The sequence below is a fragment of the Pagrus pagrus genome, assembly GCF_965226575.1.
Source record: "Pagrus pagrus genome assembly, chromosome: 22".
In the NCBI taxonomy this organism is placed as follows: domain Eukaryota; kingdom Metazoa; phylum Chordata; class Actinopteri; order Spariformes; family Sparidae; genus Pagrus; species Pagrus pagrus.
The window spans coordinates 4,996,946-5,022,799 of record NC_140204.1 but is presented as its reverse complement, the minus strand read 5'-3'; the positions used below and the strand labels follow the sequence as shown (position 1 = coordinate 5,022,799).

The window sequence follows — 25,854 nt, the reverse complement described above, 5'->3', positions numbered from 1 at the left end:
GTGAAAGATGGACGGAGAGTCGGGTAGAAGAGTAAAGTTACCACCTAAAGGAGGAATTAAAGGGACATTTCACCTACAAATGTCACTTTTTTATATTATCAGGCCAAAAATGCTGCATTTCCTGCTTTATTTTCAAAATAAAATAAAAACTGTACCTTGAAAATAACTTTCAAAGGTTAAATTTAAAAGATTATAGACACAAGATGTGGTTTAGCCAAAGAAAAAAAAGTTGATTTAAGCCAACAAACCATAAAAGAAGCCACCCTCAGCTTTCCTGAGATCACTTCCTGTTTTCAAAGTTTAAGTTTTGTGACGTTGCATCCTTCGGATTGTTTCAACACATTTTAAGATGCCACAACTTTATTTTCTAGCTTTGAAAATTCTGGATTATATTAATTTATCCAAACAAATTGATTTTCATTGATATTTTCATGCTTTAAGCACCATATTTGTATGTGAAAGTTGAATAGTGCATCTATTATTTTGTCACATTGTCTTGTTTTCGTATCATTTCATTCCTTTATCACTTTCTCCCCTGTGCTTTTGATTCCTGAGCTGCTGTAATGTGAGTTTTCCCGGTGAGGAATCAACGAGGTCTCATCTTATCAGCAGGGAAAGCACAGACATTAATGACAATAACAGGACCCTGGAAGTGTCTCGACTAACAGGAATGCACCCGTCATTATGTTTAAGGTCGATACCTCCAGCTCCACGTGCAGGAAGCCTCGTTAGCAACCAGCAGTAACAAAGAAAAAAACACCACAACGAGTCAACAAGTGTTTTGTAAATAACAGTTTATTTGAAAACCAGCGGTCAGGCTGTCTGTGGCCAGTTTAGCTGCTGCCCTGCTTGGCGGCGAGCCTCTTGTCTCTCTCCTCGGCGATGGTCAGACGGATTCCCTTTCCTCTGGGCAGGGACACCCACGGCTTGTTGCCCTGGAGACGGAGGACGGAGAAGACGAGTTATTAATTAATGTTGATCAAAGGAAGCGGTTATCACAGGTGACAACTGGGACATGAGAAGGTTTTTCAAAGCGGGGGTGAAAGGACCAAAAGCCTCGACATCCTCACTTAACTTTGAATTTCCAAACTTTCTCAGCACCTTGTGGCTGTTATAAATGTATTCTTACGTGCTTATAGACAACCAAAGTTATGTTAAGCGAGTTTTAAGCGGACGGGAGATAAATTTAAGAGGAAAGCTCAACAGAGTTACTTTTAAGATAACAGAATTACAATTTCAAGGAGTTTCAGGCACGTTATTCAAGATTAAAAGCTCTTTTCAAACCTTGAAAACACCACACTGTAGTTAAAGAAGCATGTACAAGGATTTCCAGCACCTGTACAAACGCTGCATAAGTGATAAAACTGACTTTGGTTTCGGACAAAAACAAGGCAACCAAATCTGTAAAAACTGGTAATTGTGGCCCTAAATGCATCTATAAATGAAGTTGGACTGCATACGAGTCCATTTATTTTTAAATCTGGTGTATATCAATTCACAAGATTGGGAAAAATGCTGCTTCCGGATGGAGAAAGTTGATTTACTTGATAGGATAATTGGCCTGAAACTACCCAGGGACTCCTTGTTGGCCGTCCCTGGAGTCGTCCCAGAAGCGGTGATGAGCAGGAAATAGAAATATGTGCTGCAGCCAAGAAAGCGATAACGCTCTGATGTAAAATAGTTTAAAAGAAAAGCTGCAACAAACTGGAATGTGTTTGTTTGAAAATTAATTAAGTGCTGTGAGAGTTTGAAGGCCGATGACGGGACAAGCTCTGAAGTTCAACACACATTTGTCTGTCGGTCAACACTTCGGCTCGAGGTGAAGACAGACGAGGGGTCGAGGCCGCTGAATAAATGTCAGGCGGCAGAAAGACGACTGAGCTGCCGACAGCTCCGGTCACATCCGCGACTGAATAAATGTCAAGCAGCAGAGAAGAGTTTCTACTGCCGACGCTCCTCGGGTCAGGTCGGGTCCTCTAATCATTTAACGGGACGGCGTTTATTAAGTTTCTTACACAGTGTGTCGCTGAATATCTACCTCTGAGATCAGAATCAGCCTGGATGTGTGAAATGTTTTAAATTCAGGACGTCACAAAGCATCAGCCGTGTACTTAACTTCATCAGGACACATATTGAGGCAATACAGAGCGCAGAACAGATGTCGCGTCCAGGATCCTAGCTCTCCGTTTAGCACTGCAAACTTTTTAATATACTGTCTTTCTCTTGTGTTTACCCCGGGGAGGACAGATGTGCAGCCAACCAACACTGGTCTCTTTTTTAACCTTTTAAAAATCGATTAAGTGGCGCACCATGACTCATTTTTGGCATTTTATTCCCTTTCTTGTGGACATTAGTTGCCTTCCCGTACATCAGGAGCACTTCTGGGAGATTAATCTAGCACTTAATGTATTGTTTTTATGGCATGTTTTATTACAGGGCTGCAACTAGTTCATTATCAATTACACTGCACATTATTTTCATGATTTATTGACTAAAAGTTTAGTCTATAAAATGTCAAAAGTCCTCATAAATTTCCCAAAAGCTCAAAGTTGCGTCTTCAATTTGCTTCTTTAGTCCAAAACCCAAAGACGCTTCATTTATTGTCATAAACGACAAAGAAAAGCAGCAAATTCTGACATTTAAGATGCTGTTGCTGCAATTTTTGCTTCAAAAATCACTCAAAACAGTTTGTTTGCTTTAGATTAACAGACTAATCTTGTTTTGTTTCTCGCTGCATACTTCGACTTCTATTCTCTATAAAAACGTCCTTCACAGACTGAAGCAGTCAGCTTTTATTTCTCGTTTGGCTTTACTTCTACAGAGCTATGAACATGGTAAAACAAATAAAATGCTTTAATTAACTTGCAGGGCCCTCAGGAGGTTTCAAACTGAAGGGAAAATCAACTTGTGCTTGAAAGACTTTCTTGTGAAGGAGCTCAGAACTTCTTAGAGGAATTGGTAGTGTATTTTCATTGCTGATCAAAACCAAAAACATCATCATTGCTCCAGAAGTCGACTAAAGTCTGTCCCGACTGAGACAATTATATATTCTGCTCAGGGTTCAATTTAAATACCACTCCTGACACGTCTTCTGTGGGCGTCTACATGAGAGAGCGGGTTGTATAGCTCGATATTTCTCCGCATCCTCACCTTGCCAATGACGAAGATGTTGGAGAGCCTGGTGGCGAAGTTGTTGCCTGTGCTATCCTTCACGTGCACCACGTCGAAAGAGCCAGGGTGACGCTCCCTGTTGGTGATCACACCGATACGCCCCAAGTTGGCACCGCCGGTCACCATGCACAGGTTAGCTGCAGAGAGCAGAGGGTGGAAAAGTTCATTAAAAACTATCAAAAGACATGAAAGAAGTGAAGCTCCAGCAGGGAGATTAAAAACCCACCAGTATCAAACTTGATGAAGTCTGTAATCTTGCCGGTGTCCAGGTCGATGCGGACCGTGTCGTTGACCTTGATGAGGGGGTCTGGGTAGCGGATGGTGCGGGCGTCATGGGTCACCAGGTGGGGGATTCCCTTGGTGCCGACGATGAGCTTCTTCACCTTGCACAGCTTGTACTGCAGACGAAGAGGAGGCCAGTTAGGAAACGGACAACAAGGTTAAAGACTTCACGGCTGAAAACGTAAATAATTAACAGATAGTCCGATTCTGAAATTTGAGTCTTTCAACTTTATGTCAACTATCGTCAGCTCCGTGTCAGTCTGCTGTTGTAGTCCTTCTCACAGTGGAGGTTTTTAAACAAGGTTTGACAAAGACTTTGGCGATTAAACCAGTTCAGCTGCCAAAGCTGATCTTCAAATTTGGCGAGACAAAAAACCAAATCCTTGAAGCTCGTCTCACACCCGTTAAATCAGCAACGACTCTGCCAAAGCTCAAATCTCAGCCAGGACAACAAACTTCGACTCCCAAGTAGCAAAGACCTCCTCTTACTCATTTTGCCACTTATCCCTTCTCTTAAAATTCTTGGTGGAGGATACTTTCGTCTAGTTTTAATGGTGGTACCTGATAGTTAAGGCGCTAACAAATAGCATCAAAGCATACTCAACTCTCCAACATAAGGATGAAGGAGAGTCATGTTCCTGTTCTTACCTTGGCCTCCTCTCCGGTGATGCGGTGGACGGTGAAACGTCCCTTCACATCGTAGATCAGACGGAAGTGCTCACCGGTCTTCTCGATGCTGATCACATCTGGGAAAACAAACAGGAAGAAGTCTTAGCGTCAGTCAAATGTTAAAAACAGCCATGAAATCTAGTCCTCGTCTGCCAATAAATTCACTGAAACCTTTTCCCCTCATCTGTAGAAAACTTTGTGCCAATCTAGATGTTTGGGCTGCAGCCCACGCTTGTTATAACTGTTGATTAATATGTCCATCATCTCCTCGATTCATCGATCAGTTTGTTCTATAAAATGTCTGAAAATGGTGAAAAATGTCCATCAGTGTTCATCAAATCCTCAAACGTCTTCTTTGGAAAACAACCCAAAGATGCAGTTTACAGTTAGAGGAGGAAAGAAACCAGGAAATATTCACATCTAAGAAACTAAAACAGATTTTTTTCAAATAAAAATTACTCAGACCAACTGATCAATTATGAAAACTTCTCCAACACTACATCCCGTCTTATCGGACAACTTCAAACCAGAGAAAGCCAAAAGCATCATGTCGCATTTGAAGATGAACATTTGGCTTTCTAACAACAGGACGGTCTCTGCTCTCCACATGTTCAGCTGCCAGCGAGCTCACTTAACATCTTTGACACACGCATGTAAATCCAGATGTGGACAAACTATCATCTCACGTGCAATAAACTCTTAAAACACGAACTCTCCAAAGTATAACAGACAAAACTCTACGTACGACACCGTCAGCACAATCTAATGAAACGCAGTGAGACCATTTGACTCCAAAAAGCCAGTCGGAGTAATTTATGCTTCCTAAAATAAAACTTTAAATAAAACCAACATCAACATCAAGTACTTCATATTCATCCGAAGCAGCATCAGAGTGACGACCGCTCAGAGTTTATAAACAGGCTGCTGTCGGCGTGCTGTGAAAGCTTCCCCTGGATTTGGAAATTAAATCTGCACACCTCCATGTGAGGCTGTTGGCCAGCGTCAAGGTGGAAGAAAAAAACCTGACAGGGTGACAGGTTTGAGAGAGGCGTGAGCGAGTTCAGACACAAACATCAGCTCCTCTGGTGAAGGCCCCGCTCTGCAGGACTATTCCCATCATTGCAGAAAGAGCTGAAAACAAGTGGACTTACAGTTGTCGGTGTGGGCAACATGTGTCCAACTATCACTGGTCCTCTTCCCAACAACCACGTCCCATCAAAACTCACTCAGACCCTCAACATCAAAGCTATCAAAGAAATAACTGACTGCAGTCCATCTCAGCCAAGTCCAACATCCAACCACAAATCCAAACTGACTGAATATGTGAAGGCTCGCCCGTCAGACAACTAGATTTTAGTGTCAGGTTTGATATCCAAGACGAAAGAAACAAACATCTTACAGAGAAACTCCAGTGAAAGTGACAGCTGTTGTCCTCAATTGTTCCAAACTGACAGTTTTTAAACTGAAGAGCCGCTTTTATCTGAGAAAACATCTTGACAGAAGCTGAGCGACAGTAAATAAAGTTTTAAGTCTCGCCCTCAAAGTCACACTTGAGGGAATAAAGATATTTTTGCACCTGCTCCATAGAGCTTATCCCGACAGAAACTGATATTTGCTCGACTCAAATAAGGATTGATACGTCAGAAACACGTTAAGTTACAGTGGATGGAGCTCAGAACTTCTTAGAGGATTGGTTGTGTAGTTTCATCTCATTCCTGATCAAAACCAAGTAGTCATCATTGCTCCTGCATCAAATCCTCCACGTCAGCGTCAACGCCACAGCAACAGTTAAATCTACTTAATCCTACCCAACGTTTACACGTAGCCAAACAATAACCACGGCCCTGTTTTGCAGAATTTACGGATAATCTTACAAAACATCCCGCAGCAGACGTGCGCTACACTGAAGGCTTTATTAGAGGTCAGCTCACCCATGAATCCAGCGGGGTAGGTGACGTCGGTGCGGACCTTGCCGTCGATCTTGATGAACCTCTGCATGCAGATCTTCTTCACCTCATCCCCAGTCAGGGCGTACTTGAGGCGATTCCTCAGGAAGATGATGAGGGGCAGGCACTCCCTCAGCTTGTGGGGACCGGTGGAAGGACGAGGAGCCTGGAGAAGAACAAGTCGTATTATCTTTACTGAGTGATGAACGGTCTGTAACATTACCATAAAGATCTCGAGATGACATTTTGTATCATTACAGTCAATATTACTACTATTCGGAGCTTATACCCAATCTTTCTTCATAAATGTAACAGTTTTAAGTTTCACTCCAACTAGCACTGCATGATTAATTGTAAAGTGTCTAAGTGCAATGTCCATTTTTTATGATAAAAGCCAAATGTTTGACAACACAGCATTATGATTAAGTTCTGTAGCAGAGACATCTTGTCCTACAAATCTTTGTTCTCCAGATGTAAGGAAAACACGATAGACCAACAAATGTAACATGATTTTAAAAGGTTTTTTCATTGATAATTAAAGTTGCGGTGCTAAAATGATATAAGTATCAATAGTATCTATAATTTCAAGGACTATAGTGAGACACTGACAGAAAGTTGGTCAGCTGGTGTTGAATATACAGATACATATTCTTACTTTCATAGATTTTATAGTAGTTGCATGACCACAGTATCTCTATAAATGCATTTAGGCGAATTTCTACTTCAGTTATCCCATTATAAAGCAAATTAGTATCAGTTTATTCCCCTTAAATATTCAGAATACACCCAATTTATTGATCCGAGCATGTGACTGCTGGATAAATCCCCGAAAATTACTGAAAAAACAAGATTACGCTCCTTTAAGTCAGCATTTACAAAAAGTCCAACAGTTGAGTGAAACTTTAGTCTGCTTTACATTAAATGTCCTACAGATGGACACATTTAAATCAACACAGCAGTCCACAGCTATAGTACGACTGTAGTGTGTTGTACCAGATCTAGAAATACATTCAGGTGTATTTCTCACAGTTGTATCATTATTATTAAACACAGTCACCATTTTTGCACCTCAGGACTACATCCGAGTCAGAAGCTTATATTTATCCTGATAAATCCAAAATTAACACATGTGATTTAAAGATATTTCAAAACATCCCTCGACAGTCCAATAACCACATTTCCAGATTGCATTTCAACCCCAGCTACAGCCAGCAGGGACACGTCTAATCAATGTTACAACAACATTTTAAGTATTAATTACTCCAAATTACGTTTATAAAGTAGAAGCACTTTCAGTTTATTAACCACACTGATGCAAACAGCTGCGAGGCACAGACTGGCCCTAATGCAGGTACACATCACATCCATGTGTAATATAATGAAGCACGAGTGAGCCTCCTCTGTCAGCTGAACACCATCCTTCAGAGTGTATTACATGAGCTCCCAACACTGATTTACATTATTAATGCAGGTAATTAAAGATAAAGACATCGCCACATAGTTTACTGTTACTATAATGGAAAGAAACGCTACTTACAAACACTCCGGTGAGCTTGTCCAGCATCCAGTGCTTTGGCGCTGCGACGCGCTTCAGGTGCTTCTTCGGTCCTCTTGCCTGAAAAAAGGAGAACAAGGTCGGTTAAATAACGGGACGAACCACCGGTAGAGATGAAGAACCACACATGTGTATCTGCGAGGTGGACAGTGCTAGAAATCAAAATGTATAGAGTATAATAGCTCAGCAGTTAGCACGGTAAGCTAACGTGCAGTAGGAGTGAATGCCGCTTAGCACAGCCGGCTGCGGCCTAGCTAGGCTAACGTTAGCATACGTCTCACAGAAACGTTTTAAATCTCACTATTTTACTTTTACATGACGCTAGAACACAAAATGAAGGAAAATCGTCTGACAGAAAAAAAGCCTCCACTGACAACGAGTCGTATTCCGTTTATTTAGCAAGCTAACGCTGTTAGCCGCCGCTAAGCTAACGAGCCCCGGCTGAGAAAAAACCCAAAGTGGGGTTAGGTCGTTTCAAATCATCAATAAAGAGCAAGAATCGCTGCTTTTGGTTACAATTCAGACATCTACCATTTTACAAGAGGTAGGATTTCAAGCTAGGACACGTATGTTTGTGGTAGTACGACAGCAGAAAGTGATGTTTAGTGATTATTTCAGAGAGGAATCGTGAGGGAAACCTGCTCACCATGTTGGAGTCTGCGGGGAAAAGGACCTCTCTTCTTCCGGTATTGGATGATAAGGCCGAGGACGGCAGACTGGGAGGGACAAAAGGGGCGAAAGTCGCGATTCAAATACCGCTTCACTCCATCAGCCAGTGTTCATGTTTTTATACTTTAAAATGTGCTGGATTAAAGCTAAATATACATATTTACTCTTACAGTATACTGTGTACTATTTGAGGTACTTGTTTTGAGTATTTCTGTTTTATGCCAGACCTACTTTATACTTCCTCCCCACTACATTGTCACTTATGTTTGCTCCAGTAGCTGATTTATTTGACAGCTTTAATAAGAATAACTACTTTTTTGAAAGTCTGCGTCTTTGATATCTTAATATATTTATATATATATATTTGGTAGCACTTTAAACTATTATATATAATAAAAAATGTCAAATTTATAGTTAATTAAACTGTCCATCAAGTGTTCATTATGTTGTTGATGATCATAATACTTTATAATGATGTAAATGGTCAATAAATACTGTGTAGTTCATTCATTAACATTATTTTAGTGGCCTTTAAAGAGTTGCAAGTGATGTTTTTGACCTTTACAATTGATTCATGAACATTTAATTGATTATTTACAGTGAAATTACTTAACTAAATCTACTTAACTATGGCCATATTTGTTACTTTTCTTCTTCTTCTTCTTCTTTTTCTTATTATCGGTCCTGTCAAAATGCAGAGAAATGCACAGATTTATAATAACGTCTTCATAATGTTCTCGATGGATGATGGATGATGGGTTGGGGGCATGACCTCTGTGTTTCTAAAACCCTGGCTACGGCCCTGGTCTTAAGCCGTCCTGTATCTTCAGTGTCACTTTAAATAAAAATATAAGACTTAACATTGAATATTATGTTCATTTTGAGCTAAAATACATCTAAAAATCTACATTAAGTGCAACATTAAGATGAAAATGTGACAATATAAACAATATGTTATCCTGCCCTGTAGTCCGGTGGTCCAGCAGCAGGTACTGGGCTCTGTGCAGACATCTCACTTGGTACCAGTGATGTCCTGGCAGATTTAATCACTCCACTGATGGAGCATGAAGATGTCTGACGTAAATATGTGGCATACATATCCCTGGAGGCGCCTTTTTGTTATTTAAAATACATTTCTTTCTTCATTTGATGCATGTGGATTGAAATAAAACAGCATATGTTTGCACCAGCGTGATAAAGCCACATATTTATAATCATCCTCCATGTTTCCCTGCTGCTGCTGCTGCTGGTGGTGCCTTCACTTCCCTCTGTGTATCTCGGTCCCGGTCAGGAAATGCCAGTGTCTCAGGCAGAGCCCAGTCCTGTTTACACTTTGGGGAGATAAAACTCCTCCTGGGCTTTTTGTCTTCCTCTGCCAAATGATACCAACTGATGAAGGCATCTCTGCTTCCCCCTCCAGGCTGCAGGAGCTAATCCCAAAAGCTCGAGACAAACCTGGACTCTATTTATACCTAATAAAAAGGCTCCAGCGTGTGTGAATTCACACGTTTATCTCCGCCGACCTACTTTATTTCCTATGTTTCCTTTCTCACAGCTGAATCAACCCCACCAGCCTACATTTTATTCGATATTTTAAAGATGTGGAGGAGCTCAGCGACGAGGCCCCTGCAGCCAGAGCTCCATCTAACGTTTTCTCAACTTTCATTTCCTGACCCACTTCCTTAAGAAACACTGATCACTCAGTCCTGGAACCCCAGGAAGTTTTTCAAGGATTAAAGGCAGATTCCTGGAGTCGTGTTACAAAAAGCTGAAGGAGTGAGGAGGTGACGTCTGTTTAGACTGGCTGTCGAGAGGCTGCAGGATTGTTTGATACAGATGTTGAGGGTAATAAAGTCCAGCTGATGGTAGAAATGAAGTGAGTCTGCTGGATCTCTTCTTGTTTTCAGACGGTTACACCCTTTTAATTTTCCTTTGTACGCCCAAAAACAGGTCATGATTTATGCTCGTCTTTAATTATTAGCATCTCTGTCTGTTTTTGTTTGTTACTGTTGCTATAACCTCATGAATTATTTGCTCTTTGAAGGATCAGTCTAACTGCCATTGAGCCGAGAAGTGTGTGGAGATTTATTGTTTTTACAGGAGACACATGAAGCTCAAAGGGAAGAAGTTTGCTGACCGAGACCTTTTTATTCAGTTTCTCATAAACAACAGTGTGTTTGCGTTGGATTATTTCTGGTCTCATGGATTTATTTCTCTGCTAGTTCAAATGTTTCTGCTCTTCTTGTTATGCTTTAGTGTCTTTTGCTGTCTTGGTGCAGACCCTCACTTTTTCCCCCTGCAGGCACTCATACATGGTGTAATACTGACGTCACCACTAGGCGGCAGCACTGCACCAACTTCTCATGCAAGTCTGACACTGGAGGGAAAAGAAAAGAGAAGAAAAGAAAAGAAAAGAAAAGAAAAGAAAAGAAATAGAAAAGGCAAGAAAAGAATAAATGAAATAAAGAAAAGAAATAAAGAAAGAAAAGACATGAAAGGAAAAGAACAAAGTAAAGAAAAGAAAAGTAAAAAGAAAAAAGAGACGAGAATAAAGAAAAGAAAAAACAATGAAAGAAAACTCATTGGCCAAATTTCCGCAGGTGGGAACGCAGTTGATTGCACGTGTTAATTATAATTAATGATCTGAATCTGCAGAGTAACTTGTAACTAAATGTATCTAAATGTAAAGAAGTAAAAGTACAATATGTGCCTCTGAAATGTAGTGAAGTATAAAGTGATTAAATACTCAAGTGTAAGTACAAGTACCTCAAAAATGTACCATACAGAGTATTTCTATTTAGTTACTTTCAATGAGTGGTTAGAGCCAGTGATGGAAAGTAACTAAGTACATTAACTCAAGTAGTGCGCTTAGGCATACTTTTGAGATACTTATACTTTACTTGAGTATTTCTCCGTTTTCTGCTGTTTTTTACTTCCAGTCCACATTACAAAGGCACATATTGTACTCTTTACTCCACTTCTTTTTAGTTACTAGTTACTTTGCAGATTACATGCTGCATCAGAGCCAAAGCAGCACATTTTTCGTAGTGTGTATGCATTTTTAATTGTACTTGTACTTAATACTTAAAGGTGCAATATTTAAGACTTTTAGTTCAAAACACTACTTCTATGTAATGTAACTATACTTCCATATATATATACCATACCTATACACCTTACTTTTACTCAAGTATGAGTATTCACAACACTGATTATTGCCAAATTAGATAGTTCTCCCCCAAAATGTTGATTTCATGTACATGTGAGTGTAATAACGGAGCCATGAAATAGTGTAAAATTAATTTTGGCATGCAGAAAATACAAAGAAATGATATGTAACATGCTTATTGTATCATTGGTGGTGTAGTTACCATCACATGCCAGCAGAGGGAGGCCTCGTTTAAAACATTACTGACATGTTGCATAAGTTACAGACTCCTGGTCAAACTGTCACTCTACAGCTCATAATATTACATAATAAATTGAAATTTGTAACTTTTATATTTAGATAAAAAGATGATAAAAATGTGTATTAGCATGAATATAATATTATATTAAACCTCAGCTGGGAACAACATCATCATGGTGTCTGATAATGTGGTTAAAGTCTGTTTCAATGACAAACATTCACTCCAGCTCAGTTTCCATTTCTTTATTTTCCTCCAAACTCAGCGCCGTAACAAAAATACAAGCATTTTTTTTTTCTTCAATATGATTTCAGTCATTTACATATTCATATAGATGTACAAGTGAGAGCCGGTGAGCAAAAAGTGCTTTTAAAAAAAATCATCTTTGAATAATATTCATTCAACCACGAGGAACAAAAAGGACAGAAACTGCAACAAAATAAAAGACTTGAGTCTAAAAGTAAATATGAAAATAAGAGATAAATCAGTGCAGAGTCTGCTTCAGTTTCACCAGCAGACCTGACAGCAGTGTGGAGAGGAAACCTTGTAACGGAGACCTCTAACAGATATATCACCGGCTGCGTCGGAAGGATTTCACAGGCCGCGATGGTGTTGGAACATTTTTCACGACCCCGAGGCCCCCGAGGGCAACAAATCACCGCCGTCACACGGAAACTGTGAATCCTGCTTCATCCGTTTCAGGCACCACGAAGGAAGAAAAACCCAAGTGTCAGTCTGAGTAAAGGAAGGATTTTGTGAAAACAGGAGCAACTTCCCAAAACCATCCGTAAAACTGTGAATTTAAAACAGATCTGGTGTGGCCTGTTTTCACTCTTCGTGCTAAGCTAAGCTAACCTGCTACTTAGCTTATTAATTGATCTCATCAGTCAGCGTTCGCTCAGTAGGCAGCTCATTAGGTAGGTCGAGCTCAAACTAATGCAGTCAGAGGAGACGTTTCCACCGCAGGAACTTTAGGAGGAACTATTATTTTAACCCCCAGAAAGTCCCTGTTCTTTCCAAAAGTCCAGGATATTTGGGGCAGCGCTTAACATTTAGTCAAGTACTCACCACTGTTTTTAAAAGTCCACACGTCAAGCGGAGAAATTTGCCTAATTTGCTCGGTTGGAAACGAAGACGAGGACAGCTGAAGAGACTTTTTATTTCCTTAAAAAGTAGTTATTGGGAGTAAAAGTTCTGGGTAATTGGGTGGAAACGTTGCTCATAATAACAGTCCTGCAAAAAACAACAGTCTGGATTGAACTGACACAAATTTATATCGATGACAGTTGCAAAAATGTTGATATTAAAGATATTTAATTTACTGAACTCAATAACTCTCATTCAAGATTCTTAAAACTACCCATTTTTGCTTTTTGTTTCTTGAAAACAAAAATAATTTATCAATTTTTCGCCTTTTTTTTTATGTCAGTTGACTAATTGAACCTTCCCGGCTCACAGCTGCGTTACTTCTCGATGGAAATACGACTTTGATGGAGCAGTGGAACAACCTGAAGCTGATGGATGCAGTAAAGAAAGGAAATCATCTGTGTTGAGGTCGGGGGGGATCAGCAGTTTGAGCTAAAACAATCAAAACAAAAGGTTTGGTGCTTTACGATCCAACACTGAAAAGCCCAATTACACCTGAACTTTCCTTTTTTATCTGTAATTAAGATGCATGAGTTCTCCAAGCAGACTGAAACCAAAATGAGGAATATCGTACACGGATTTTGAGTGTTTGCGATTAGAAACCAAATATCTGTGAGGTGCATTTAAGTTCAAAAGGTTAATCTGTAATATCAGGCGTCGAGGAGAAGAGGAAATGAAGGCTTTCGACTATGGGCGACTCCTCGGGGGAGGAGGTCTCTCCGCTCCACAAAGCAAAAAATAACATTCAATCAGCTGGGATTAAGGCCGGACCACAAAACACCGCACACACACACACACACACACACACACAAGAAAGGTCTTTAAAACAATGTCGGGCAGATGGAAACAAACACGAGGCCGTCTCCGATCTGAAGAATGTTATTTTGACCCACTTTGAGGCGAGACGGAGGAAGAGGAGAATCAGAGTGTCTGTCTGCCGGATTTGGGGAGACATGAGAAGCATCTTTATTTCTTTCTGTGTCAATAAAGCGGCTGAAATATCCAGAAAATCCCCCGTAAAGAAGTGAACTCTGTCAAATTAGTCCTTCATCGGGATCCCATTCATCACTACTCAGGTTTCATTAAAGAAAGAAAAAGGAAATTGGTGCTCGTTGACTGTAACTGAAACTCTGACGAACATCGAAATCTGGTTTTGGGCCGACGTGTGTGTGTGTGTAAGCCGACCTGTCGATATCTTCATAAATTAACGAGGATTTTCAGACTCTCTCACACACAAACAACCCCGATGCCCTGCGCAGTGTGTGTGTGCGGCCGAACAAGTGCCTGTTTCATGGCAGCGACTCCCGTTTCCCTGCTGTAACACCATCCCCACGCTCCTGTGTGCGCCTTTGTGCGCCTGCACGTAGTTTGGTTTCATTGTGTGTTTGTGTGTGCGTCTGAAAGCACATACAGGTGAGCTGTGCAGGTACATATATATAGGCCGTACAGGTGTGTTGTTTCTACTGTGTGGTCCAGGAGGAGAGTCCACAATGGCCAGATGACAGACACACCGGGTTGAGGTGAAAGGCCTTTGTTTGAGCTCCTCCATCTTGTCTTACCACAACAGATATAGGTCACCGCCCTCATGCTACCTGCATCCATCAGGTACAGCTCCTATAGGTGGGTGTCAGCTTAACCCCAAACCCAGGAAGCACAAAACAAACTTGGTAGTTGGAGAGTTAACGCTATAAACTGTAGCTGTTCATTTTTCTGAGCACAATCACAGAGAGTGAGATCATTTGGGAGCCAAAATCTGGCTTCAGCATCTGGCAGCATCGCCAAGGTCCACTAGAGGATGTTCAAATAAGGCAGATAATCGTGCTGCAACAGCCAACGCAATAAAAACATTATTGTATCGTGTTGGTCAGTTTGTGTTAGTCCAAAAAGAAGATGGAGTTCGCTCAATTCTCATAGACATGGTTCAGTTTTTACCCAGTCGCCAGAATAAAAGTTGGCAACGTACAAAAAGTTTCTGCAAAACCACCGATGTGTCGCAACTTTATGTTTCTTTAGGACCAATTTTCAAGTCAAACATCGTGGTTGGTTCAAGCTAATGCTAATGTCAGAGTATCCAAATTAAAATGTGTAGCAGATGGTGATCGTTAGCAAAACAAGAATGTATTTTGAATCTCGCTCAGTCGGATCAATAGTTTGTTTAGATCTTCTCCCTGTTTTCTCTGCCTTCCAGAGACATTTAAGCAGTAAGGATGAACAAAAGCTTGTAGTTAATGATGCTAATGTGTTAGCTGAAAGCAGCAGTAGCCTTTATGTAAAGTCTGAAAGGTTTAGCTCACTTTGCTCTGATGGAAACAATCCTAAAGTCTGCGCTGACCAAACTCTTGGAACCAAACTAGATTGTGTGTTTAGCTTAAACGCTGCCCCGCAAGGTGTTCAAACTGTCGCTTCAAACAGACAACAGCAGACAATGCTTCCTCATCAGGACAGAGGAGTGTCTGTCAGGGCTTAACGAACTGTTTTGACATAAACACCAGAGCGGTAAAACAGGAAAAACAAGCGTCGGAGGGCACGTGAATGTATCTGCTCTTGACATTCGGGTTGTGTCCTCGCAATGTTGACAGGACCTTGTATCCTCAGCGTTGGAGGAAAGTGTTCTCCAGGATCATTGACACGCAGGCCAGTAAAAACAAAACATGTACATGTAGCGGCGCCTCACATGACCACAAAGGTCCTCGACCGCTTTAATGAGGCTGTGGCTCCGGATCGAGAAAACAATTTACTCCATTCAGGTCCCATGCTCCGAAAGATTCCCCATCCCTTGATCTAATTCAGCATGTTCAGAGAACCGGTTATTGACGCGCTACAGAAGAAGTCCTTGTCCAGAAGTCCTGATGGGTATCAGCCACTGTCTTAAATAACATGTTGTATGAATACGACTGGTTGAACTTAATTCAAACACACAAAAGAAAAAGAAAGAGAGGAAGAAAAAGAAGTACATTGAGATAACCAGTTCTCACAATCAAGTCCTTTGTGAAGCCGAGAGACAGAAGCCTCTTTCCCGTGAGACCAGAGTCTAATATTGTCCATTAGGAAAACAGGAAACGTAGTGTTTGTCATCCTCCACGAAGCTCCCATAAAGTCTTGTTTCCCATTTCCATTTTCCTTAAGCGTTGATCGAAAGTCCAACGGGTGTGTTATCTTTACTGTTTTGTTCCAGAAAGGCTCGAAACGTCTCCGACCCATCCTGTGTTAATCACCGGCAGAATCTCTGCGACTCCTCGTTTCTGTTCTGCTCACGCTCGTCTTGAAAAGGAAACATAAAAAGTCAAGAAGCAAAAAACAAAAGATCTCTTAATCCCATCAGGTTGGTTTCAGCCAGCAAGGAAAGTAAAAAACCAACTGATTGAGCGGAACAAAAAAACAGTTTGCTGTCGTTCTGCGAGAGCACAGCTCCGTTAAAAAAAACAAAAGCAAGCTGTCTTTTTCTCGTTATCCGTCTGTTTGGTCGTGGAGAGAACGAAATCAAAACAGAAACAGGATTTCTTTCTCTTTACCACTCAGTGTCTCCTCTGTTTCCTCGAACAAGAAAGAGAGGAAAGAGAGAAACGCTGTCGATCGATTCTGCTGCATCTCAAAAGTTTTTTCTGTTAGTGTAACATCAGCATCCGGCCGGCACGTCTGACATGAAGTCGAACTCGTTCTGACCCAGCCAGAGCTCGGGCAGCTCGTTGGCTCGGTCCAAACCCAACTCCACCACCAGCGACATGAGAACCTCCTCGTCCACGGGGTCAAAGTCGATAATCCCGCCCGTGCCGGAGCTTTGGTTCCCCATGCTGATGCCGACACCCATCCCGCCTCCGCCGAGGCCTCCGGAGGGCCCCAGAAGCTGGTTTCCCGTTCCCAGAGGCGAGGTGCCGAAGCCCCTTTGAGCACCGCCGGGTGCCGGGTGTCCGGCAGAAGCGCCGGCGAGGTTCTGGTAGTGCGAGTTGAGCTTCTGCAGCTGCATGCTGGCGATGAGGTGAGGCCCCGTCTGGAGGCAGAAGGGCTGAGGTTTGGAGAGAGGAGCCGCCGTCAGAGATGACCCGGGCGAGGAGGCGGCACCGGCGGACGGGGAGAACGGCACGACGGAGGTTTTGGAGGACGGGTAGTGGAGCAGGGAGCTGAGAGGAGAGGAGGAGGAGGAGAGGTCCTTCATCGCAGCGTGGGCGTTGCCAGGGAACAGCAGTGAGGTCATCACCAGGAAAACCCTGAAGGAAGAGAAGGGAGGTGTTATGTAATGTCATGAAACCAGGACATGAGATAAGCTCGTTAGCTCAGCAGAGGCCCGCTCTGACGGCTGGTGACATCATGTAGGGTAGATGTCATTACAGACGAGATAAAGAATCTCAGATGGTTCGGTGCGATCCAGACATGCAGAGAGACTTCAGACAACAGGAAATGAAAATGTTTTCGTGAAGCAAACATTGTCAGACACCATTAGGGATCCTTCTCTCCCTGTAAAGTGTACAAACCTCTGAATATCTCCTACGTGCATGAAGTTATTAGCATCATCGTGTGACATTTCAAACTGGAACGAGTGTCAGTTTTAAGTGCTGCCAGTTTTGAGAGCAGCTCCAGATGGAAACATCACACACAGGCGTGAATCGATTCATTTTGTTTGCACCTGTGTTCACATGTGGACGTTTCTGCTCTGAGTAGATGTTACATAAAGGCAATCTGTCCGTCTGTCTGGAGTTACTGGAGTGTAATATCTGCTTATTGTTCCTGTTGTTTGGTCACTGAATTTGTCCAGACTTGATCAAAGTCTTCAACAAGCATTGAATGGATGTTTCACACACACATTTCAAGGTTCATGTAGTCCAAGGTTAGATACTAGTGACGTGTTAAAGACATTTTACGTAGCCAACCATCTAACCATCAAGCTACATGTTTGAGAAGTAGCAAAAATAAAAATGTTCACACTTTAACGAGCATGATTCAGATTTACTCAGCTGCAGTTTTAAGTCAACTTAAAGAAATAACAACTAAAAATTGTGCTAACAGTTTTTTTTCAATTGAGCTCTCAGCTAATGCTAACTTAGCTTCTGCATTAATGTGATCACAATGTCGATAACGCTAGCTATCCATGTTTATGCTAGGCTACGCTAATCACCTCCTGCACATGAAAGTAGTATGTTTCCTCGTCTAACTCTCTGCAAATAAGCATATTGTCATATGTTTCTTTAACTTTTAGCTTGACTGTAAAAACTTTTAAGATGTAAAGTAAAGCTAGGCTACCGCTAATGATGAACTTTGCGAGATATGCGTTCATATCTCTAAGAAAGAAAACTCTCCAGAAAGAAAAACAGCTTACAGGCGGCCTGTGAAAAAAACCCCCACAACAACAATGGTGCTGTTGACTTAACAGCAGCTTTACTCCAGTTCTTATGATCCGGTAAATCAGTGGAGTCGGGTCTGTCTGGGAAACACAACGGGCCGATGTGCCTGGTGCCTGGACGGCCGCATGACTCGCTGTGTTTTAGACTGTGTGTTCGCTTGATGTCTGCTTTTCCTCCTGACCTATTGAGCAGCAAATTAACCATGAAAAGGCTGCGGGGGGAAGGCCCGTGGGCACCGCCGGGGTTAGTGAGTGTTTATAGGTCTGCTGTGTGTGAATGGAGTTCACAACACAACAGAGCCTTTGAGGATCTTAAAGAGTGATCGGGTCACATGGCGGGATAAATACATATGGACCCTGAGAACAGAGCATATGTCTGACTGTGTGTGTGTGTGTGTGTGTGTGTGTGAAGCGTGACACACTGAGAAAAGATGTGTGTGGAGGTAAAAAGGGTGAGAGTGTGTGTGTGTGTGTGTGTGTGTGACTCCTATAGAGGCTCATGTTAAAGTCCCAGAGCTGGTTTATATTACACACAGTTCAAACAGCATGTGCGCCTGAAAACACACACACGGAGACACACACATCATGCGGCCATCCTTTGAGTAAGCTAATCGCTTAATAATATGTGCCGATACTCTCAACACACACACACACACACACACACACACTCCCCCTCCTCCCAGCGCTGGCTCTTATTTAGCGAGGACATAATTGCTACAGGCAGGCATGCAGCTGCACTCGACTGATAGAGTTAACACAGACACAAAGATACCAAACAGCTGTCAGTGGCAGGTCCGTGTGTGTGTGTGTGTGTGTGTGTGTGTGTGTGTGTGTGTGTGTGTGTTCATTATTCATTGACTGATTACTGTCAGGGCCAGGCTGCACATGGTGTCTCTGCACAACAGCTTTCCAGCACATTGAGTCGAGGAGGCACAAACAAATCCAAAAAAACTGCACGGTCTTTTTTTAAAAACTGCTAAACGTATATTTTACAATTTTACATTTTAAAAGGTGCATTAAGCGACAGTTCGGGTTGAAAATGAGCCAGAAACGGCACAAAATACACCTTTAAAGATATAATATGTAATAATTCTGCCTTAAAACGGCCATTGTTGTGTATTTTCTTTAGTTTTCTGTGTTGTGCTGGAAGTCGGTCGTTAGTTTCCGTTACCTGCATGTCCACCGTCCAGCAGCGCTAAACAACTTTAGCCATTAAAATCGTGCTTAATAGATGTAAATTACTACAAACTGATAGAAAGTCGTGTTCAAATTCCTCAAAGGACTTAAAAAAGTCTGATTTTGGCAGATAAACTGCTAAATTCACGTCTTCTGTGATGTGATTACACAACACCGAGTACGTTTTTCAGCTATTTTGATGAGAATCTATGAATGATTGGTGAGTTTTCCTTTATAAATGAAATCCGAACTGTCTGTTTGGATTCATGTGGTTTAAACAGGGTTTACTGATGTCACACGTCAGGAATTATGGGTATCACTGTTTCATATTCGTGGTGGGAGTGATTTTAAGAGCCAAGGCTGTGATTGTACAACGGCTGACAAAACCACAACCCTCCCCTCGCTTCAGGACGTCTGAATGGTTGTTTACGCTGGTTATTCCCTCACCAACAAAATTAAGTGTTCCAGCTGTTAATTTTTAGGCTTTTAATTGATTAAATTTGACACGTTAAAGCACTCAGGAGACGTTTTAAAACGCCCCGGAGGAAGTCAAAAAGTGGCTCCAGACTCGCTCATAACAACATAAACCGAAACCTCCCGCCTGCGTCTGAAGCGAGGATGGATCCGAGTCAAAAAACATCCAAAGTGTTCGCAGCCGAGCGGCGGGACGGTTCAGCGGAGTGAGGAAGGATGCTGTGAGAGAGCGCTGGAGGAGCGCCAATGTTTTTTCCTGTTCACAGCTGACCTGACTCATTGTGTTCTTCCAACACTTTTTTTATGAGATTGTGAAATCGGCCCCGGCTCAGTTTCCCCCGTAAATGATTTCATTAGCAGTCTCGGCTGCTGTCTTGGCTGCGGACTGGTCTGCATTTATTTTAATTATGAGCAATGAAAGTCTGCTCTCGCTGCCAGAGTGGTAGCTCCGACAGGGACGAACGAGGGAGACATAACTGGTCTCCGTGTGGATATCTAGAAGATGTTAGGGATACAGCGCATAATTGAGAAGAGGCTGGAGGGGCAGGTTTATGGCTAAGATCACTTCAAACTCTGTACTGTGAGTACAAATCTAGCTGAATCAAGATGAGTGAACTATAAATGGACTGATGAAGATATTTATCTGGCAAAAATACTAAAGAAATCTCTGGTTCCAGCTTCTTAAATGTGAGGATTCGCTGCTATTTCACTTTTATCACGTTGTAAAATTAATTCTTAGAGGTGTTGAACTGTTGGTCAGACACAAAACAAGCAATTTGTAGACCTTAGTTCGGCTTTTTGTCCATTTCTTCTGACATTTAAAAGAAAAAAACAAAAATGAAAGCGATTTCGGAGAAAAGACAGTCGATTGTTGAGTCTCAGGTGGTCAAATACTGATGCTTTGGGTTCGGCGCCAAACCAAAACATCAGTATTTGACCACCTGAGACTCAACAATCGACTGTCTTCATCCAGAAAGTTACATATTGCTTCACTATGTCCCCCCACAGGAACACTGTAGAAACATGATGAAAACAACCCAATCACCAGAATAAACGCTGCTTTGTACGTTTCTGCAAACCACAGCTTGATTAAAACTGTAGTTTCCTGGTGTTGCATCGCTGTGATTAAGATCTGGTTGGGTTCAGGCTCAAAAACACTTGGTTAGCGTCGGGAAAACATCATGTTTTTGTCTCTGATAAATATCCAGTTTGGCAGCTGTCACGCCATCACCACCCCCTCCTCCTCATCCTCGTCCTCCTCCTCTGACATGAGACACTCAGCTCAGACATGTAAACTGAAGGACGTCACCTCGGAAATGTTGATGTGATTTGTAGGAAATGTACAAATGTAACGAATCCGTGAAGTCAGGAAGATTCATGATATTGAAAACAGCAGCTGACAAAGGACTAGTAGTGCCTAAAAGGGACAGTTCACCCAAGATAATGATGTTTTAAGACAAGTTTCCATCTACTTCAGCTGCTCAGGAGAATGTTTCAACGCTGTTTTGCTGTGAAGCTCCAGAAACGTTTAGTGGAAACTTCACCTGACTTTCCATCAGCATGAGGGTGAGAACATGACGCCTGACTTGAAATATGATTAAAAATATCAAGAGCAGCTCTTAGATGGACCTTACTGGGAGACTATTTGGTGAAAAAAGGTGAAATAATATCAGAAAAATACAACAAATTCACCTTAAACTGACAATAAACCACTTTATGAACACTGTACTGTGGGTAAATATCAATATATTTAGAAATAATAAAGAAAATAGTCCATAAAATGAAACAATGTCGAACAAAAATACAATAATAACACATTAAAGATGAATATTATAGAGTTTCAGCAAACACACACACACACACACACACACACACACACACACACACCACCGCCAAGAGGTTTCAATTACACAATTAAAGCGTGACGAGCAAATTGAAATGTCAGTCAGTCTGTGTCGCTTTCACACACACACACACACACACACACACAACATATGCCGTCCCAGTATGACGCACACGCCACTTGTTTTAATTGCCTCCAACTCCATATTGAAGTCTGCTAATGAGAAGCCAATTTAAGGGGAAAACTGACAGGTTTGACTTCTGATCACCAACATTTTGCTGATTTAGATGAAAAAATACATGAAAAAAGACGAAAATTGTAATCTTGTTACACATTTTTGGATTTAAGGGGTGAAATGAAGCAAGAATCAACCAAAAAATCAACTAAAATCATAAATAAACTGATTTTTTTTTCTCAATTAAGCATCATTTCAATCAGTTTCACGCCTCCCGTGATAACACCGGCCCTTCCTGCTGTAAAGATAAACATCAGGTGTGTGTTAAAAGGCTCAAACCGAAGAGAAAATCCTACATTACACACAAGCTTCACCAGTGAAACTCTGCAGCTCCAGGCGCAGAAGCTTGACCTCATTTCACATGTTATGTAAACAGTGAGTGAGAGGAAAAACTTTCACCAGAGCACATTAACACACTGACAACAAGTCCTGTCAGTGCACAGACCAGAGGGGAGACGACAGAAACACACCGACCTGTGAGAGAAGCCCTGTGCTGCAGCAGAAACAAGGAAGTTAAAGTAGATTTAAGATGAAGTCCGGATGTTTGTTGTGCTGCTACAGCCGCTGAGCAGAGGCTGAAGTCCAGAGATGAAGTGTGTTGAGACTCTGTCAGCTCCTCAATGAGCTCCTGACTGGAGGAAAAGCATTTTGTTCCTCGCTCGCTCGCTCTCTCTCTCTCTGAGTGTGTGTGTGTGTGTGTGTGTGTGTGTGTGAGTGTGTTAGGGCAGGCTGCCATCCAAAAACCAGGAGCTGGACTTTCAAAAGGATCTGGATCAAATGGATGAATCCTATTGGTTGAGGTGAACATAGGTGGGCGGAGACAAAGAGATGAAGGCAAACTTGGATGGATGCAGAACAAATTATTGACACAGATCATTTTAAGTTCCCTTTATGTTAAACAATAAAACAACACAACAACATACACACACAACTATTGAAATGAGAATGTAAACAACATAAAAATTAAAGGAGGAAAAAAGATTGTTGTGTATCCTAAGTAGGGGAGAACACACACACACAAACACACACATATATATATATATATAAAGATATATATGTATAAGCATGCTAACCCGCTAGCCCTGAACCAAAGCTCCTGTGCAAGTGGTGTAAACTCCAACACAACACTTCTCCCAGTCCGGACCGCTAGCCTCACGGCTAAGTGAGCTAACAAGCTAATGGCAGCTACAGTTAGTCGCAGTTAGCGGTTACTCCGAGGACGTTACATCAAAACCTGGATACAACTTTGGAGGCTGAGCCTCGTTCATTCCTATGAAAGCTGCTCAGAGGGGCATGAAGCCAAAAACACAGATATAAAATTATCCGGATCTTGCGCACTAGGATCTAACTTCTGGTTTAGCACCCGGCTAACTGAAACAGAGCTAAAATGATTTAATAACGCAGCTCTTCTAGACGTTTTGGACCAAATGGCTCAAATTATGACAGTGGAAGTCGTTTCTGCTTCTTTCACAATGTTAGCTTATGGGAAAAAGTCTTTTTGGGCCGCAGTGCATCACGTGACGATGTAGTTACACGATCTGGCCACTACGAAAACTGGCTCCAAAGCCTGGAGCTCCTCCCGGAGGCTTCCCCCTACTGCCCCCTACTTGTTTTGAGTATGAATTGACAGGTGGTCAGTACTGCACCTTTAAACCACAAAGGACACGTGAGTCAGTCGGTTTTAAACTGGTGCACAACACCAAATCAATTGACAAGTGACACGTTATGGGTGGTGTGACATAACTTGGATCGAGCCTTGAATACTGGAGGAACAAATTACTTTTGAAAATGGCCCGAGCTTCCATAAATGCCTGAAGATAATCGAGGGCTCTGCAGAACCGTCCAGGATCAACAGTCTGTCTGGCCAGTGGGGCTGCGGCATCAATAACACTTCACTGCGATGATGAATTCGTGTGGAAAAAGAGCTTTTACATAACCTCGTCATAGCTGGAAAAGAACAGCTTTGACTCGCAACACTAACAATGGCTTCGTTCTCCTCAAGTGTCCCCGTAAGTCACGACTTTGCGCAACACCAGGACCCTGAAACCGAAGCAGCTTATAAAACTCAGCCATCATGTGTTTTATCAGTTGCACCTGTGATTCTCTTTCCAGAGAAAAAAAAGATGTTTCCAGCTCCGAGTCCGGGTCGGATCCAGCCTCCGGAGTTTGGCGGCCGCCGCGCTGCCGGGCAGATGTTGCTCAAACACCATCAGGAATCAAATGGACCATTTCAGACCACTTTGTCTTTGTCTGTGTCACTCACCCAGAGAGAGAGAGAGAGAGAGAGAGAGAGAGGTGGTCTGTGAATGATTTGCATAACTACATGTTCTCGTTTTGTTCTGCTTGTGATTAGACACTGATGAATATGTGCCGAGGGATTCATGATGTCAGTTGGAACGTCAGAAATAATGTTTGATCATAATTTGCGTGCGACCTTTACCTCATAAACATTTGATTTATCGTCTCTGAAATACAAAATGACTCCTGAGCAGAAAGCTGATTAGTAAAACAGACAGAAAAACCTTGATCGTTAGCATCACTGACTTTTGCTTCACTTACAGTTCAGTCTCTCTATAATCATCCCTTCAAACGCTGCGGCGAGATTAATGTTGCTTTTTTGTCGTTTTTTATTTTATTATAGGTTTATTTGGTATAGCTGGTCGCACAAGAATAAGATGTCACTTAAGGTTAGCTAACTAGCTGACGTTAGCAGCAACGTTAACATTTTCTCCTGCTTATTTAGATTGTGAAGACAAATTTAAAGGACAAAACAATGAAAAAAATACAATAAATGTAAGAAAAGGAACACAAATGTATAACTTTTTTCCACTTGTTTTCATTCTCTTTGGCGACAAATCAATTTTTCTTTCTGTAATCAATCTTATATTATTCATCTCTGACACCAGACCACTGCTCCAGTGTTTAAATCCACCAGTATCAGGTATCAGATGTGATCACAGACTGGCTGAGGTCACTGGATCGGTCTGTTGGACTGTTTAAATGTTTAAAACTTTGTCAAACTGAGAACAACATTCTCCTCTGGCTTCGATTTAACCTATTTTATTCATAAGGGACCAACAAAAGCTGTTTGGGAGATTTTTTCCCTTTTTTTTTTTAGCACTCGAAGCGTCGTTGGGGGAACCTCCACCAATTCATCCTAAAAAAAAAAGACCTCCTCCGTCCCTCCCCCCACGTCCCGCTCAAAAAAGAACAAGTCCATTCACGGCTCGTCACCATTCATCTCAATAGTCTGTGGAACGAGGACGTCGTTACGCGCCAACAGCATGCGTCGGCGGTGGTCAAGTGCCACGCGCTCGGCCTCTCTTCCGTTAAGCAGATAAAAGGTGGCATCTGTCTTTATTGTGAGAGTAAATCCCCTCCGCCATTGACCGCGGACACTTCACATGTTGATGAGGAGGAGGACGTATAGACGGAGGGCCCCCCGCCGCTTTGTTCCCCTGGGTGGGGATTGGGGGGTGGGGGGGTGGACGTTATGCAAATCAAACAAACCGTCCGTGATTTCCATCTTAGCTGACAAATAATTATAGCATGTTGGTCAAACTGGCGGCGAAGGGAACTGGGACTTTTGTTTTCGAGGTCGGTGGATTTAGATGAATAAGTGATAAACCTGTTTTTATATTTCAGAGAGGCCAAAACTCTGGAACAACAACTGTTTTAAGTGCTTTTGGAAAGTTTCCCAAATTTAAACAGGCTTTACAAAACTTATGCAAATTCTTAGTACAACTGGCAAAACTCTTTACCCAACAGGAACAGGGAGAAGAGGAAGAGCGAGCCCTGGGTTTATCTAAACTAATCAACAGCGAGGGTCAGGTGATACTCTATTCAAAGCACTGGCTGAGTGGTGAAGGGGCCCCGGCGCTGATTTGCATAAAAGTCGTTGGAAAAGTTTTTGTCATGAGAGAGTAAAGGTGTGTCCAATACAAAC

At 42.0% G+C, this 25,854-nt stretch overlaps 2 protein-coding genes across 3 annotated transcripts; both read right to left on the bottom strand.

The window, feature by feature from the left end:
- Positions 1–777: 777 nt before the first annotated feature.
- Positions 778–8,350, bottom strand: rps4x (ribosomal protein S4 X-linked). Of its 2 annotated transcripts, none has more exons than XM_084344895.1 (7): positions 8,270–8,350; positions 7,606–7,683; positions 6,054–6,234; positions 4,102–4,199; positions 3,398–3,569; positions 3,151–3,308; positions 778–935 (listed from the first exon to the last, which is right to left on the bottom strand). In XM_084344895.1, the coding sequence occupies exons 1-7, from the start codon at positions 8,270–8,272 to the stop codon at positions 834–836; spliced, it is 792 nt and encodes a 263-aa protein (XP_084201021.1). In that variant the 5' UTR covers positions 8,273–8,350; the 3' UTR covers positions 778–833. The 2 variants fall into 2 exon arrangements, with proteins under 2 accessions (XP_084201021.1, XP_084201022.1); XM_084344896.1 differs by lacking the exon at positions 8,270–8,350 and adding an exon at positions 8,155–8,176.
- Positions 8,351–11,929: 3,579 nt separating this feature from the next.
- cited1 (Cbp/p300-interacting transactivator, with Glu/Asp-rich carboxy-terminal domain, 1) lies at positions 11,930–22,552 on the bottom strand. The gene is made up of 2 exons (XM_084344684.1): positions 22,383–22,552; positions 11,930–17,050 (listed from the first exon to the last, which is right to left on the bottom strand). Exon 2 carries the CDS (start codon positions 17,035–17,037, stop codon positions 16,462–16,464), a length of 576 nt encoding a protein of 191 aa, XP_084200810.1. The 5' UTR covers positions 17,038–17,050; positions 22,383–22,552; the 3' UTR covers positions 11,930–16,461.
- Positions 22,553–25,854: the final 3,302 nt, after the last annotated feature.